The 18077-nt window shown below is 41.3% G+C and overlaps 1 protein-coding gene across 1 annotated transcript in view; it reads left to right on the top strand.

Annotated features, from left to right (window-relative positions):
* Positions 1–18077, top strand: part of LOC125902183 (cadherin-2) — a 170207-nt gene that overhangs the window by 102114 nt on the left and 50016 nt on the right. The window contains exon 5 of the mRNA XM_049598347.1: positions 2071–2238. Within this exon, the coding sequence (XP_049454304.1) occupies positions 2071–2238 (168 nt within the window). The remainder of the gene's footprint in view (positions 1–2070; positions 2239–18077) is intronic.

Genomic DNA, 18077 nt, shown 5'->3' with positions numbered 1-18077 from the left:
GCCTCTCCGATGAATTGTTTTACCAGTTACCCTGCAGAGAACAGCTGCGGAGCATCTGGCCCAACCTCCATGAAATAACAACTTATTAACATTTATACAGTAACTGCGGGCTAAATGGCTTATTGGAAAGCAAGAAACCCATGACCTTTTATTAATGACTTACTAACATGTATAACTGCTGTCTTGATGAAGCCTTTAATAAAGGGTCACGACTTTCTGAGTTCATAATAAGCAATCAAATCTGCTGTTACAAATGTTAATAAGTCATTAATAAAAGGTCACAGAGTCTATTAAGATTCTCAGTCCACCATTTCATAGGGTATCTAGTTAAAGGCAGCTGGATTTGCTGTTTTACTACTGGAACACAGTTAATCCAGTTGTCTTTGAAAAAGGTCAGAGGTTTGTCACAGAACAATCAGCCAACAGGGCTGCAGTTATGTAGGTAAATACATTTTACACTGCATTACAATAATCCATCAAGTCTACACTTGTTAAAGGTGTTAAAGTAATATTTCAGCCCTCTAATGACTGTTTGTTTATGAATTACTCACCCTGTGTTATGCTGGATAAGTAAAGAAAACCAACGAGGACCCAAAAACAGAGAAAACTGAAGTGAACTGAAGTCATACATGACCATGTTTAACATAAAAAAAACTATATGAAAACACCCATTTTACAAACTCTCACACAACTCATGCAGTATAATCCAAGTGTCATTTATCCTACTGATTGAAGCAGCAGTAGACTAGCAGCTCTCATGTTCTTCATCTTCTATTCATTCATCTTCTAACCGCTTCATCCTCTTGAGGGTCGCGGGGGGGCTGGAGCCTATCCCAGCTACATCGGGCGAGAGGCAGGGTACACCCTGGACAGGTCGCCAGACTATCGCAGGGCTGACACATAGAGACAAACAACTATTCACACTCACATTCACACCAGGTATGGACAATTTAGAGTCACCAATTAACCTAGTCCCCAATCTGCATGTCTTTGGACTGTGGGAGGAAGCCGGAGTGCCCGGAGAGAACCCACGCTGACACGGGGAGAACATGCAAACTCCACACAGAAGGGCTCCCATGCCCGGGATCGAACCGGCAACCCTCTTGCTGTGAGGCGAGAGTGCTAACCACCACACCACCGTGCCGCCCTAGCTCTCATGTTCTGCAATGTAAAATGACTGTTTTTGTCAGTGGAGTCTGGCTTTAAAGAGAGCATAGATAAGTTTCACTTTTGGTTCAGCTCCCAGTCTGAAAGGGCTGTCTGTCTGGGAGGTACTCAGCATATGACTGGATAAATTAGACTTGGATTACACTGCACAAGTTGTGTAAGAGTTTGTAAATGGATGTTTTGATATAATTTTGCCCGTATGACTTCAATTCATCAAGAATTTTCTCTGTGTTTGATTCTTTTTTTCACCCTGGTGGCATGCAAGAAAAAAACATTTTTCTTCACAAATTCAACAAAACACGAGATAAGTAATTAATGTACAAATGGTCTATTAGGGAGTGAAGTATTCCTTTTAACAAATGAATTGTACATTACGTTGCTGATGAATTAAAGAGCTGGATTGAAAGACAAAGCAAGGCATGCTGGATCAAAAGTAATTATTACAAATGGCATATTAATGAGCCACAAAGCATTAATGAGCTATTAAACATTAATACGGTCAATAGTTACATTTTGTAAACCTATTATTAAGTTTGCCTTTTCAGAAAGTGATACCTACAAATGCTTGGTGAGGAGATATCATGATGTCACAAAAGGTGTTGTGATACCACTCTTCTAACTGTAGAGGATACACTGTAGTTAAAGATGTGATTAGAGCTGGATGAGATCCCAATGTGCAGCTTTTGTTCCAAAACAGAGCACAGGCCAGAAACTGTGTTGTGGAAGCCAGACAGATCAGTGCCTGGTAATCACTGAGTCATAAATATTGATCAAAAAACCCTTTTAGTCTCTGATATATTGCGGTCATTTGATGCTGTTTCACCACTGTAAAAACCTTCTTTTTTCCTGTTTTAGATGTTTCATGGGCACCCTGATGCTAACGTGTGTGTTTTTGTTCCCTAGGTATTCTGCGCACGGCTGTGCCCGACATGGACAGGGAGACCCAGGACCAGTACCTGGTGCTGCTTCAGGCCAAGGACATGGGAGGCCACTTGGGCGGATTATCTGGGACCACCACCGTCACTGTCAGGCTCACTGACGTCAACGACAACCCTCCACGCTTCACGCAGAGTGAGTTACTAAGCAGCTCACGCAGCCACCCACAGAGAATGAATGACTACCAGGAATAGACAGGCAGCACAACATAATAGAAGAAAATGACTGTATGTTGACAGGCTGTGCTTTCTGTATGCACACATAGGTACAGTAATTGCGTGTATTACCTCCCACCCCACCCACAACATGCACACATACACACACTCACCACGCTGTCATCAAACACTGTTTGCAAATACTTCATTACAGTTTCTTTTGCCCAGCTTGGTGTACCAGACTGGTGTGGCTTCACCTCATTAGAACAATGCAGAATCAAGTGAGCTGTCAGTCACAGTAGGGTAACGGAAATTACTTTTAAAGACTTTGTTGTGCTTATATTAACTTTCTAGAACTCATTATATGGCAAATGCTACAAGAAAACAAACACTGGGCTGCATAACAGCATAAACACAGTATTTGTTTTGCACCAGAAGGCAGAAGACTTCTCAGACCTTTTTGACCTGTAGGTCCTGTCAGGATTTTCACAGCAGCAGTCAGGCAGAGGAGACTCCTGCAGGGCTGCAAAGTGCCTCATCAAACATTCACTCATGGATTTCACTTGCCTCGGCAATGATAGATCAGCTACTATTCCCAACTCCAGCCGTACTTTCACATTTTAGGAAATATTAGGATAGTACCTCTATTGAGGCCAACCTAACTGCAGGCCCACTTCTGTGAGGGTGCAAATGAACTGCACCCTCAGTCAGTTTAATACTTAGCATCTTGAAATTTGAATACTAATAACTTGCCAAACAGTAATTAAAGAACATATGTGCATTACTACATTGTGGCAGGAGTCAGGCTGGGGACAGAGTTTGAGGGTACGCTCGCCATTCTGACTCATAAAGCAAACTGTTCCTGAAAAGGAACATGCTGTATTCATTTTCCAGATTAGTGGGGTTGCATAGCCTCTCAAAACCAACAGTTATGTTCCCTCAGAACATAATGTTTTCGTTTTCATTTCAAGTTTGCTGCTAAACGAGCATGGTTCATAAGCTCTGTTTGATATCTGACAAGCTGAATGGACTACAGTTAAATGGACTGTATTCTGGTTCAAAGACTAAAATAGATTCTATAAGAGAAAGGACACTGGATAGGCTGACCAAACGTCCTATTTTGCCTGGACATGTCCACTTTTCACGTCCCGTCCGGGGCGTCCAGGGGGTTTTTATAAAACTGATGATAATGTCCAGTTTTCCGTGTGTTTGTGTGTGTGTTAGAGTGAAGCACGGGCCGCATATTTCTGTCCGAAACCGAACCGAGCCCGACATTATTTAATGACCAAAGCACTGAGTTTGTGTCACACAGTTGGGAGGCAGGAGGTCCGACGCTTCCAGCGAGGGGAGAGGGAGACATAAAACAAAATAAGATAAAATAGAAAACACCTGTCTCCCTCTTTTATTTTATTTTCAGCGTTTAATCAAGGCGGAGGCGGGCGGCTGGAGGTCCGAGACTTCCAGCGAGGAGAGAGGTAGAAACAAACAGCCAATGTGTGTCTGTGTGTGTTATGTTCAGGTGTTGTCACGTAAATAACAGTGCCCAAGCAATAAACAGGACAGACAATAGGATTTTATTTATTTTTACACTACATTTTCACTGAAAGCTGACCGAATCCGACCCGAGCCTGAATACAATTTATAGCTACATTTCTGACCAAACCCGGACCGACCCATCGGGTACCGTCGGGCTCGGATCGCCACACTCTAGTGTGTGTATGTGTCCCCTATTGGAGCCTATCTGAATTTCTGTCTTTGAGAGATATTATTTTGTAATATAACTGAATTTTCTATCCATACATATAAATTTTAAATATATTAAAATGATAAGGCATCTTTGAGTAAACTCTGAGTATCATTTAGGTAGGCTATGTCGGGGCCGGACCGAGTGTCCTCTTTTTTGGAAATCAAAATATGGTCACCCTAACACTGGATATATTCTGGAATGTAAATGTAAGACATGCTTTTGAACTGTTGCAAGTAAAGCAACCTGTTGCTGAAAAGGAGCAACATGCTGTATTCACTTATTACTGTTTACAACTTTTTCCAGCTGTGTTTCAGCATGATCTGTTCATGCAGGACCATGCTTGGGACCTGTAAAACAAACACTATTTTGTATTGCCAGTACTGTGGCTACAAGTGCCACTGATTTCAGATGCACCCTAAGTCATTTTGTTCTGGAACTGGGCCTGCCTAACTGGCTTCCTAAATAACATTTTGATACCATTTAATTCGATTTTACTGTTAGCGATTATTAAGTTATTTTGTGCAAAGAACAGATGGAAGAGGTCTACGTCCTGTGCTGCTCTGTGATTTATATTGTTTATAAATTAGATTTAATTATCTTGTGGCAAAGTGTAAACAAAATTTGAACCAAATTAGTAATTCACATAATTGCTGCTGGTCCCCATGAAGATTTGTAATCAAGTTGAATTATTAGACATTATTGTCCTAGTTGGACATTTTACTGATGATCATTCTTTTAGTCATTCAGAAGCAGGCTGGTGAGCTGGGCCCTCTGCAGCTCTGCTCTGGCGTCTCTGTGTTTGCTCGCCTCTGTTGTTGGATGGAATTCATTGATGTTTCTTAGAGGATGATATGAATCAATTCTGTTTTTGTTGTACCTCCAAAATTGGTAGGTGCCTCCTTTATTACCTTCAAAAGGACAAGCCAGTTAGTCGTCACGAATAGAGGAACCAAACGGCCTTGATGGTCAGTGTTCTTGTCATCTTTTACTTAATGTCATCCTTTCTGCCATTTCTCATCTAAGCAAACTCTGTCTCTTCCAAGATAATTGCTGACCTTATTCCAATTAAAGTGAAAAGAGCTGAAGCTGGAATATATTGCTTTTGTACAGTTACACTCCGTTTGGATTTTTCAAGGGGCTGATGGGAAAGATAAGTTACTTTTCCTATTAAAGTATTACTAAAATTGAAAGTACAAGAGATATATCACTTCTTTTAGGGAAAAGTAATAATTATTGTAAAGGCTGAATGATTTGAGGAAAATATCTAATTGTGATTTTTCTGAGCAACAACGCGATTGCAAATTAAAATTGATAATTATTTTCCAGAAATTAAACTTAAGGCTTTTAATTGCAGTCTACATAGTTTTGAAGTTTGTTCTGCATGAATAGAATCAGATAATATAATGCAGTTGCCTGTTGATGACATCCCTGCAGGGTTCAAGCAGCCAGAAAAGTAATTTTCTAAGAGGACATGGCTTGTTTTTATTGAGAAATTGACCAATTTAGCTCACATAAAAGTATACTTGAAATGACTTGATAATATTTAAATAGAATCATGACAGAGATGTGGACTCGAGTCAGACTCGTGTTGCAAATCTCATGACTTTAGACTTGAATAGGACATTAACACTGCTGACTCGTGACTTTGCATGGACTTGAGCCTTTTGACTTGAAAATACTTAAAACTTTAAAAAGTTTGTTATTCAAAAATGTACCTCAGCTAAAAATTGTTTCTCTTCATTTCCTGAACCAACTCATCTCCAGCAAGTCAACGCTTAATTCTGAAGATTATTCACTTTGTTTAAACCCATCAAACAGCATCCTATCACGTTTGAGCTTTGACCCATGAAGAACTAATGTTACGTTACTGATCGTCCTTTGGAGAAAACAATGATACCAAAGATAATTTTGTTCCTTTACAAAACAAGGCTACATGGTGGTCAAGGAATTGTAGTTTGCAAAACATGCTGAACAGCATCCTCCAAATTACTAATTTTAAAAAGCATTCATGATTTTTGAAAATTCACGAAATTATTTCTGTGTTAAATTGGTATTACATTTGATGGGGAGTAGATTACTTATTTAGGACTTGTTAAGGACTAAAAACTCAAAGTTTAGGACCTGGAACTTGACTTGGACATGAATGCAAAGACTCAAGACTCAGCTCTGCACTTTAGCTGCTCAAGCTGACGTCAACGTTTGCTTCACAGCCTGACAGAACAGACAGTGTCACATCTCTGAGTCCCACAGTCCCAGTCAGATTCTTTGAAGACAGTCAGCTTAGAATAATGATATCAGTTGCTTTAAAGTTAAACATGAGTTTCACACACCTCTAGTTGCCAGCTGTCTATCATTTACACCCAAGAACCACTGAGCTAAGTGCTAGCTACCTGTCCAAAACTGGCATGATGCAATCACCTTGATCAGGGAATTTCAAAGTTTGACACTGTGAGGCTGCCCTCAAATGAGTACCATCAAAAGCATGCTGAATTAGCTATTATCAGTTTCTATTTGCAATGAACTGATGGATTTACAGACAGCTATCACTGGATAATTTGATATTGATGAAAACATAAAGAAGGGATGATTCTCAGGCAAGTTCTGGAATTATAGGGAATGTCTTTTTTGTGATTTTGAAGTGAATTTATTAGCATTTATTCACGTTGGACATTGAAGATAATGATGTCCTCTGAAAGTATAAATCACACTAAAAACTATAAGGTCTTGTGTTCAGATTTGACTGAGTTATGACTCCAAGAATTGTGAATTTTGACACAAATTGCAGCAATCAGGTGCTAATAGTTTTAAAGTACCTTAATAGCCTCCATAATCTGTGTGTCACAGCCGCTGCTGCAGCTCCAACTGCTGACTGTGTGAAGAAGCGGGCCAAATCAGACACCAAACTACAATAACTCACTTCCAAGTTGATTTTAGAACACCGGCATGCACCTGCTCCTCTCAGCTCATGCAGTCTCTCTGCCTCACTTCTCTCCCTCTGCAGACTGTATGAACCCAACAATTTCTTGTAGTTGTTTGGCCAATTTGGAATTAATCTTAATCATCTGGGTAAATTTGTAGGCAACAGTTGTCATTCTAGCTGGCCAAATCCATGCTTGGCATGTAAAACTTTCACCTCCTACGGTTTGTTGAGACTCTGTTAATTATGTAAATTATAGTTTCAGTCTTGCAGTTTGGAAATCACACTCTTTAGAATGCAATTTGGATATAAAAAAGTAGTACAGAATGAATGTGTTCACATCTACTTATAGTTATAATAAAGACAAATAAAACTAGCATGTTAGATTTGAAGTATAATTAAATAAACTGTTACCCTGTGATAGTTGCAAGGGCAGGTGAACATGACATAGCACAGTAGAGTGCAGGTGGATGCAAGATGCCTGGATAGGCATACGTCAAGGGTTTAGTCCAATAGATGACTGGTTTTAATGCCAAAACTGAGCTAATGATGTCCTGGGGTGGGAGGTTTGTTGGTTGAGTTGAACCCCCATCAAAGCAAGTGTTTTGGACTGGGCTGCTCTGAGGACTGGAGGGCTTCTTGGGAGGAGAACTGGGCTCATTTTGATCTGTCTGGGTGATGAAGAGCCTTGTGACGCTAACGGGTGCTCTGAAACCTCAGTCTACCAAACGTCCTGTCTGTTGCCTCTGCTTGTCCTGCTGATGACTCCCTGCATGCATGCGCTTTATTGAATGCATTGATGTTAGCCTACACTCGTGGTTTGTGTGTTTCTGCAAGTGTGTGTGTTTCCCTGATCCCCTGTGTTCCCTCACGCACTCTCTTGTGCTTGTGCGAACACCATCAAAGCGAGCCACCCCGCCGCTCTACTCAATTACACACCCAAGCTTTTAAAAAGACACCCTCAAATCCAGCCCCCGCGTCTCCCAAGGTCAACACTGCTTATTCCTTTTGGCATTTACCAGAGGGAGAGGATTACACTGGAGCGTACGAACCAGGTATCGCCTGTACATTGTAGCCTTAACAAGAGGAAGAAAAAACAGTCCTGCTTTGTGAGCTTGTCTTTTCACAGTGCCCCAGAATTTCACTCTATCCAAAACATGATTCCAGGAACTAAGTGGGTTTGTTATGTGTATGGTTTTGAATGCTGTCAGGGGAGTTCTTATGCCCGGAGGAGGCAGTATAGCAGAGGGAAAGTAGGCTACCATACAGACTGTAGTTGTTGTTTGGTTAAATGATAAGTAGAAAATGTGGGATATTTTCAGACGCTTCATTGGCAAACATAATGCTCTAACCACACTTTCCTTTGGGTCTCATTATCAAATGGCATACACCGTGCTCCAAATGTATTTGGACAGCAACATGTTTTTTGATGTTTTAGCTCAGCATTCCTCGGTGCAAGAAAAGCTTTAATTTTATTTTCATCCATATCAAATAAACTTTTTAAAGGTAGCGGCGCCTTTTTGAACATTTCAAGATGACAAATATTTAGACGCACAGTCGACAAAGTACTCATTTTTAGTGTCTTGCTGAAAATTATTCAAAGATTATTTGAAGTCTCTATCCCAGAAATATCATTGGACTATATTTTCTGGCTTTATTCACAGTAATACTCACTGGACTACATGCTTCTTAGCGGGCCTGTTTTCCATGAGAATATGTCAGATTGTGAACAGATACATATTTGTATCCCACCGGTCCCTTAAAAACTGTTAACAAGGCAGACGGATGTAAAAATTGTGCTAAAGGGGAGTTGCTATTACTGTCTCATTCCACATCAACTCCTTGCCTGATTAAGCTCTTAATTATGGTGGTGCTGTGTGGAATACATGGTTGACTAATTGTCTGAGAGTAAACAAGGGTGTTGGGTATCAAATCACATCTCAAATTATCAACTTCCTGTTTCGAAGCTTCGGGATAGGCATAGTAGATGACTTTTTACTCCTCTGGTAATCCACAGGGAAATTAAGATGATGGCACTTCCACAGCATCATACAGCTTTGTAGAGGGGCCGCGGTGTTGTTGCTGGGCTGATGTGAAATTTCATATCCTTGTTTCCATGTAGTCATTTATTCAGACATGTTTTTCCGTGTTTGCTGTAGCTGAATAATTTATAGCTGTGTGTATGTACTCCACAGCTGAATTCTCTTTGGGATAAATTGAAATAGAGACTGGGGCATAGAAATAAGATGACCACTTAATGTAATACAAAGAACAACTTCTTTGTTCTAACCACTCTGGAAAGTAGGTTATTTAGGAGAATAACTTCCCTAGAATACTAAGATGTATGAAGAAACTGATATTGTAATAAAACGGATAGTACTCACATGATGAAATACACACACAGGCATATTTTTTAGCTTTTTGATGTCTTATTTAAATGAATTTTCCATTGTCCCACAGATTATATCAACAAAAGCAGAAAACGCAGCATCCACCATAACCCAACAGTCTCTTTTTTTCTACCTTAATTTCCTAACCTCTTATTTTCAGTACCAAAATTGCATACAAATATTGCCTCGTAGTTTCAGCAATTTCTACATTGACACCTGAGGAAACAATATGCAAGACAGCTCAAACAAAAAAGAAACAAACACATGCCTTTGACATCTAAAAAAACCCCCATGAAAATAAACATGACCCAGTTCTTCCTGTTGCATGAGAACATTCCCAATATTGCAGTGTATCAGAAAACAATGTGCTGTATTATAAACACAAGCACCGATGTTCAGCTTTTTATTATTCTTCCAGACATATCGATGAATTACAAAATATAAATAACTTTAAATCAGGTGAGAATAGGTGGTTGGTTAGTTAATCTATGTGCAAAAAATTGCACTAAATGCAATAGGTGTCACACCTAATCGCAGCAGAAAGAAAGCAAATGCAACAAACCTTGAAGTTTATCCGAATAAAGTTCTTATTTCTTTCTCATCTCTTAGGCTTTCTTCAAGTACCTGGCTTATTTGAATGTGTTTGTTTGTAATATCCCCAGGTTCCTCGTGAATATTTTCAAATTTCTTCTTTAGGACTTCTTCTGTGTGTTGGTTTAAAGTAAAGAATGAACACCTTGACCTTGAAAAAAGTAGTTTAAGAGAACATTTCAAGATCCACTTACTTGCCTTTTCAAGGAGCTCTCATACGCATCACAGTCTTTATCAGTGAATGGAGTTTTCTCTGCTGTGTAAAAGTGTTATGGATGAAATTATAACAGCTACTGAGCTCACAACATATACATCTCCATGACACTGAACAAATCAAAGGCCATGTGCAGCCCATTCTCATTCCCCGGGCATCAAGTATAGTGGCTTGGTCAGTGGCTGTCAATGTCTGGTTCTTACAGAGCAGGCAGCCTTTAAGGCCCTTTCAGACTCAACACGATGTCAGCTGCACTCACTGCTGAACCAGCGGCAGCGCAGGCTCTCCGGGCAGTGCAACAAGCCACTGGAAATAATGTGTTTCAAAACTCAGTGGTGCTGTTGTCGCATTGTGGCCCTAAAAGGGCCATTAATGTTTATATGAGATGTACCGGGCTGTCAACCAACGCCTATGTGAGCCCATCTGTGGCAATGATGTAGTGTAAAGAGTGAGAGAGTCCTTGTAAGGTGAGAAAGAGGGATGTCGTTGGGTCAAACAAACACAGAATTTTCACCCAGGAGACCATTATTTCTGTCCAGTATGAAAACTTTTTTTTTTTTTTAACTATGTTACATAGTTATTGTCATGTGACGTGTTGCATATGACATAGGTGACATATGTTACTTGACATAGTTATTTAATCTAATTTGTTATTTAATTTTAAATTAAATTAAGTTATGTAACAAACATACTTATTTTAACCCAAACCATGATCTTTTGTCTAAACCTATACGGTTTTCTGAGAACACAGGAGTTTATTTGGAAAACACAAATTCATGTAACAAGTGTAAATTGACACGCCATCCCTGGGGATCCAAAACTGACGCTGGAGGGGTACCTACAGTGTCATCGAAGCAAAGGGCCACTGACCAAGCTGCCACACTTTATGAGCTGAGATTAAGAATGTGTTGCAGCATGACACTGAAGGCTTCAGATAAAGCACACAAATAAACCACAAGCTGTGAAAAAATAAATAAACTATGGCTTTATTTCCAAGGCTAAGAGTGAAGTTTAATGCATTAAACCAAGTGTCATTTGTTACCTCTTCACAAAACCTTTGAATCGTACTCATCCTCACATACGATATTGTAATGGTCCTTGAAGCTTATTGCATTTTTGCTGTTGGAATACATTCAGCAGAGTCCTTGGGGTGTTAACAAACCTAAAGTACTTTTTCTACACTGCTGCAGTTTATTCTCATCACACTCATTCAGTAGATCAAGCAGTTTAGAGGTGTGAGATTCTGATAAGAGATTATGTTGTTCTCTCTATTGATCTACCTGCTGTATTTATTTCATACTATAAAACAACATTTCATGCATAATTCTGAGCTACTGAGCAAATAAATACCTGAAAATATGATCACCAGTGCTTAGATTAGAAGAATCCTGAATGTTCACATTCAATGACTAAAAGTATACAGAGAATAATTAAAGACACACTGCTCTCAAAATATTACTAGTTCAGAATGCTGCCTTTATATATTTAATGTAAACAAAACAATCTTGGCTTTAATCTAAATCCTTTAAATTAAAAACTTTTTTCAGAGATGATTCACAACCACATTCTTCTATCTGAAACATCAGAAAGTGAAATGTCACTATCCGTATGCTCCTTCTCGGTGAAATGTCAACATTTGATGAGTGATCTGGCCCGATCCCTGAGATCTGTACGCCAACTGCACCTCCTCAAATGAATCTGTAGGCTGTCAAAGGGCAAAACATTCATTCATTGCCTTGTGACAGTTGGAGCAGCACTTTGTTATAGTTTAACTACACAAACAGAAACTCCCAGACGCATCGGGAGACTCATAACTTGTGCTCCCGGAACACTTTGGTTCTTCTGCTCTGCCTGCGAGATCTGTTTGAATAGCTACAACTCTGCTCGGTGACAAGTCCGCAGACGGAGGCGCAGGTGCTGGTTCCCGTTTTTATGTGGTTTCCAAACAACCTTGGCTTGCCAACGGTGCCACATAAAAACGTTGAGGGAGCCATCACTCTCCCAGCGGTTTGATGGATGGAAAGATAGATGGGCTGACAGATGACTACATAGGTAGTGCAGATAAGATCAGTGTCATTTTATACGCCGGGGAGATGAAACAGAGAGGGGGTAGAGATAGAGGGAGTAGTTCAGAGAGGGCTTCATCATAAATATTACTAATTCATTTCCCCGGAGAGCGAGGCTGTAACAGAGAGAGTGTGAATGGGAGGAGATAGAAAGAGAGGAAGAGGAGGTGTGTGCAAGTCTTCCTGTGTGTGCACTTAAGTGTGTATTTTTTTTTCCTGAAAGAGAAAAAGATGGAGTCGCTAAGAAAGGTGCGATAAAGTTGTCAGAAGAGTGAGACAAAGGGTAGACGCAACGAGGGAGTGGGTGAGAAGAGGCTCCAAGAGCGTAGAGGAAACCACAGAGAGACGGAGGAGACAAGGAGACAAACGTACAAGAAAGGGAGCGGGGGAGTGAATGAAAATGGAGGAAGTCAGGAGGGATAATCAGGGTATTATGTCCTTTAGTGAGAATGAGATGAAAAAAAAGGCAAAGAGGAGTACAGACAACAAAGAAGGATGAGTGGGTGAGCTAAAAGAATTCTCACAGATTGGCATAATGACTTAACCTTGTGTGTTTTTTTTATCCGTTGCACAAGCTTCTTCTGCAATCTACATTTATGTTTTTTTCACACGCATTTGGGTCTCACACACACACACACACACACACACACACACACACACACACACACACACACACACAGATTCGTGCACGCTTGAATGATCAGTCAGAGGTGAGGAGACAAGGAGACAGAGAGGTGACAGACTCTGTCATCTCCTGTCAGGCCCAGAGACACACATACATTTTCTCTCCAACACACGCATTCCTGACTCCCACTCTCTCAGTGTGTGCTCTTCACACACCCGGTACCCCTTGTGTCCCTTATCACACTCTCTCCCATCTGTTCCTGTTTTAAAACACCCTCAGCGCACAATCATTTTTAGTCAGTGTGGCAGAAAGTGTCTGTGCTGAGGAATCCCATTTGTCAAGCCGTCCACTTTCACATCTCCCACCATAAACTGCTGCAGCTATTGTTAATGAACATTTGTGTTCACTGCCAAGTGATAGCTCCCATTCCTGGGGTTAATATCGGCTGTTGAAGTTTCTTCAAATACAGTTCTTCAATTATGGATAATGGGTCATACAATATTAATGCTTAAAATAATGTTAATAGAACATGAGGGATGTACTGTGAGATGCCTTGTTCTTCTCATTTTCCTATATAACAATGGTACACTTAGATGACACAAAAAATGGAAGTGGGATAAAATTGCCTATAAAGAAGGAGCACCCACCAGTGCTGGCATCAGCCTCCATCATTTTCTGTTATATCCTATTTAGCAGTCGCATCACATTCAATAAAATCTAATGCATATCGAAAATAACTTGTGTCCCCTTCAATAGGGCATCGATAATGAATTTAGTTAAATGGCATGACTAATGTGCATTTGCGGACTAGTAATGGGCTCATCAGAGTTAAGGGACACGCGCACAGGCCAATCCAGTCCAACTCGGCCGCCCACGTCCTGTCGTCCCGTCCAATGATCGCCACCCACGCGCTGACGTCCCCCATTGTTTGGACTGGCACGATAAAGACGTGAAGCCGGCACTCTTTAGAATGCATGAAAGCGAGTCCTGGGGGCAAGTTCACCAATGCGTGAAGGAGGGAGGAGGGAGACGACAGGATGGAGGGATAGAGACGAGGGGAAATGGAAAGAAAGGAGAGGAGTAAAGCTAATGGCTTTATGGCGACAGTGATAATCAGGCTAGCTGAAAATCACTTCATCTCACACAGAGCTGAAGGGATGCTGGGAAATGGAATGAAGCAGGTTTTCAGTGCTGTGTTTAGAGGCCATGACGCAGACAGATATGTCTGTTTCTGTTTATACATGCATGCATATTTTTGTACAACATGAAAGGGAAGTAAGCATAGGGCTGAATGGACTTTACGTGATTTATTATAACAAATGTGGCTGTTCGGTATGTTTGAAGACATCCTTGGAGGATTCGCTCGCACACTAACACAAACAGCCTTACATACAGTACATATGCAAAATCTGTATATGCAGCCAACCTCAGGGGTGGGGGACAGCGCTGAGGCATAAAAAGCCCTTCCTGAAATGGCTCCCTCATATCACACCGCACAATTAGGCCTGCCATTGCAATGCCTTTGCCCTGGAGTCTATGGTGGCACAGTACAGAGCTCTGCTTGGAAAGATTCCTCAAGGCTTTTACCCTGCATTGGTATGAATGCTGCTGCAGCCCACTAACTGTATTGTGTGTTGTGTGTCCAGGGGGCGCACGAGTTTGAAGTAGCAGGGTCAGTCAGCCTCATGCATAGTGGCTTTTTTGTTCTTTTCCCCCCTCTCGCAATCTCTTGTTCTTCTGCACATATACATAAACAAACAAATGAGGCTTTACACTGACATTCGAGCCACATCAAATTGGCGGCTCCTGTGAGGAATCCGCGGGCAGCGCTTCCCCCTGATGGGCTTTTCTTGTACAATCCTGTGCAGCCAAAAGAGCCTGTGAGGAGAGATTCATCGTGCAGTAATCGCCCTATACAACACAAGGTTTCCAATAGACCTGCATGTGGGCAATCCAGCTTTATGGAAACCCAAGAGGGTCTTAAATTCTCCACACTCAGAGAATTTCCATTCTTACAACTTTACCTGCCATCACGGAGGAAAAACAGGGAAATTTAAAACTTCATTAAACCTCCCAAATAGGGCCATTTCTGTCCCTGTTTCTTTTTCCCTTCCCAGTGTACAGTATAAGCTTTGGCTCTTGTGGAAATTAGGTGCATCCATCACACTTTCTGCGGCAAAGCCCAGGTCCCTTTTTCCCATAGAGAACACACAGGAAAGGCAGGGAGACAGGGCGCAAAGAGACTGTCTTGACAATTTTTTATTTTTTTGCGTTACTTTTTCATCTGACCTGGCAGTGTGCCCCCTCACGCAGAATAATAGGAGCTAAAGCCATTCTCTTTTTGCCGAGCCATCAGTGAGCCATGGAGAGCCGGGGAAGAGGAAGTGATTTCCATGTTAATGGGAACCTTCCCGGCAGCGTCTAAACCTTTCTCTCCTTTTTCCTTCCTTCCATCACCCCTTCCTCACTTCCTGTCTGTTTTGTGCATACCTACCTTTACCTGCTGTCGTCTCCCCAGCACTCAATCCCTCTGCTGTTGTCTTGCAACGTTACCTTTCACCTCTCAGCCTCTGTTTACTTCTCCTTTCTTCCTCTCCTCTCTTGCGCTCTCTTTCTCTCTGTCTAGCTTGATGAATGGAGTCGCTGGACTGTGAGCGGCACATCCTCAACGGGGTGTGGCGGGCCATTGCTAGCTGTCTCACATCAGCGTGTGTTTGGGTGGGTTTTTTTTTTTTTTTGTATTTTTTGGTTTTTCTTTCACTTAGCTTGCCTCTCTTGTTGGTTTACACGAGTGCAAATCCTATTTCAAACTCAAGCCAGTCTAAATGGATCCTTGGAAAGAAGTTGGGCAGAAAAGAACACTCTTTGAGAGTCTCTTAAAGTCTCTTATCCCCTGCCACTGAGGAACTACAGTGATGTCCACTCGGCTGAACATGTACAATCCCAACCTAACCCTCTGAGGATCCCTGAGCAGCCAACTGAACATGCTCCCCGAGGTCTCTGCCATACCCTCCTGCCCTCTCTACAACTCTTGACCCTATTCTCCCTGGGTTCTCTCAAAACGCAGCTGGAAACGGGCCAGCACGTCATCTCCCCTGAGATATGCTTCGTAGCTCCATCCACTATACGGTCTCTGTCAGAAAAACGGCAGTGGGTAAACTACTCTGCCGCAGGGGTGCAAAATGAATCGCCTCAGCCCTGCACTCTCATCCCTTATACATAACGGCTGGCAAGGCCAAACTGAGTGCTGCTCCAAAACGTTAACGGCATTCTTATAAATCATAAATATACCTCAGCATTTTGGTTAAACAGATGATCATTCCGCAACGTATAAAGTAAACTTTTGTGTATGCATGGAGAGATTTGATGCCAAGATGGACCCTTCAGGGCCTTGTGGGAATCTGTTGCTTCCAGCTGTTTTTAAATAGGTTACAAATAAGCAGGAGTGGCTTGATGTTTGATGAAAATGAACAAATGTTCTGGAATGAGAACCGCTACAGGAAGGACGGTTGATGATGAGAAAAACAAGGGTGCAGGCTGGATGAAGACAGAAGGCCTGTCCTGAATATAACCTCATATAGTCGCTCGAAGGAGTAAACAAACTGTTATCACAGCTCCAAACTATTCATTGTTGCACCGACTTGAAGGGGAAAGAGGAAACATCCACACTCTGGCTTCAAATAAAAATGTCTGTCTAGATTTTCCCTCTGTAAGTAGTGTTTTTCTCTTTGCTAACATTGTCGAAAGCTGTGCACCTGCACTGTCATTGTTTTTCCAGAGCTGTACGAAGGCTCCCGTGTGGTTTAGCACGTTGTAACTGCTGCACTTGCAATTATGGGTTCAATTCTCACCAGGCTCATTTTGCTACAGTGCATGAATGCAGAGCACGCTGCTTTGCATAAAACACGCTAAACGGCAGAGAGGGGGAGGCTAGTTTCCAAAAGTAACACATAAGTTACACAGAAATTGCTTCAAATGTATTTATCTATATGAATGCAAATGACGTATTTATTCAGCTCACAGTCTGTACATTTATATTCATAGTGCCATCAACATCTGCCCCCATTATCTGATGTTAGTTAAAGATGTATAAAGTGATGATAATTGCAATGACAACACCAGTTTGACTTAACTCTCCTGGGTAGTGCAGCAACCAATTATCCTCTAGTTCTCTTTGACTTATCTGAAGACCTTTCACTGTAACCAGAAGGCACTGCTGCTACAATTTTATTAAATCAAATTGATGTAATCTCAGTCATGCTTCTACGGTCATACATTTTATTCTCTGTACAGATCATTTTCTCGTCCCCTCTCTCTCTCTTCTCTGATATGCTATGAATCTGGTCCCATGTTCATCAAGTGTCTCAGAGTAGGAAACAAGTCTTAACTGGCCAGAACTCTTCAGAGTGATGCATTTTTGGCCCTACTTTTAAGACTAGGAGTAAAAGCATTTCCTCAACTGAAATGGAAATGACTTTTATATCTGCTGATCATAAGGAGAGCTCCATAAGTGTCCTAACCTGTTAGCAGCTGCCAGCAGATGGCCTTTATGCAGAGACATTCAGGAACATTCAGTGGGAGGAGGAAAATTAATAGATAATAGTGAGATAAATAAGAGATAACCGTTGTAGCATATATTGATTCATTTTTTGACTGATTTTGAACAGGATGCAGGAGCGCATGCTCTCTGCCAAAACCACGAACCTCATGTTTTTCTGCAGAGAAAAAAAAAAAATCAAACTTTGATCTCTTGCGCAGCATCTCAGATAATGATTCATTCATTTCCCCTCCACTCAGTGTGGAAAAACAAGCCGCGTAATATTTAAGAGATATACTTCTCAACACTGTTTGACATTACAGAAATGAATCATTTATGAGGACCGCCTGTGAGGGCACATAACAGGGGGTGTAGAGTAGCTATATAATTGCTGAGTGCGTAATATTGTACAATACAGGCAAGACTTGGCTCTAATATAAGCATCGTAAAATAATGAAGACACAGCTAAGTCAAATTGCTTCTACATTTATTGTTCAAGCCACAAGAGCTGCTTGCCAGTGTTAACTTACAGCGTGAAAGGGCTTATTGGTAAATGTCACAATGATATTGAGGCTATTTATTCATCTTTGCATCTTATTGTGCATACACAGTGGTGCAGTTAACACTGTCGCCTCACAGCTACAAGAATCTGGGTTTAAACCTGCTGGCCAGCTGAGGCCTTTCCGTGTGAGTTTGCATGATGTTCTTTTGCCTGGAGGGTTTTTTAATTTC

Source organism: Epinephelus fuscoguttatus, linkage group LG15 (assembly GCF_011397635.1).
Source record: "Epinephelus fuscoguttatus linkage group LG15, E.fuscoguttatus.final_Chr_v1".
NCBI lineage: Eukaryota > Metazoa > Chordata > Actinopteri > Perciformes > Serranidae > Epinephelus > Epinephelus fuscoguttatus.
This window is presented reverse-complemented; position numbering and strand designations above follow the sequence as displayed.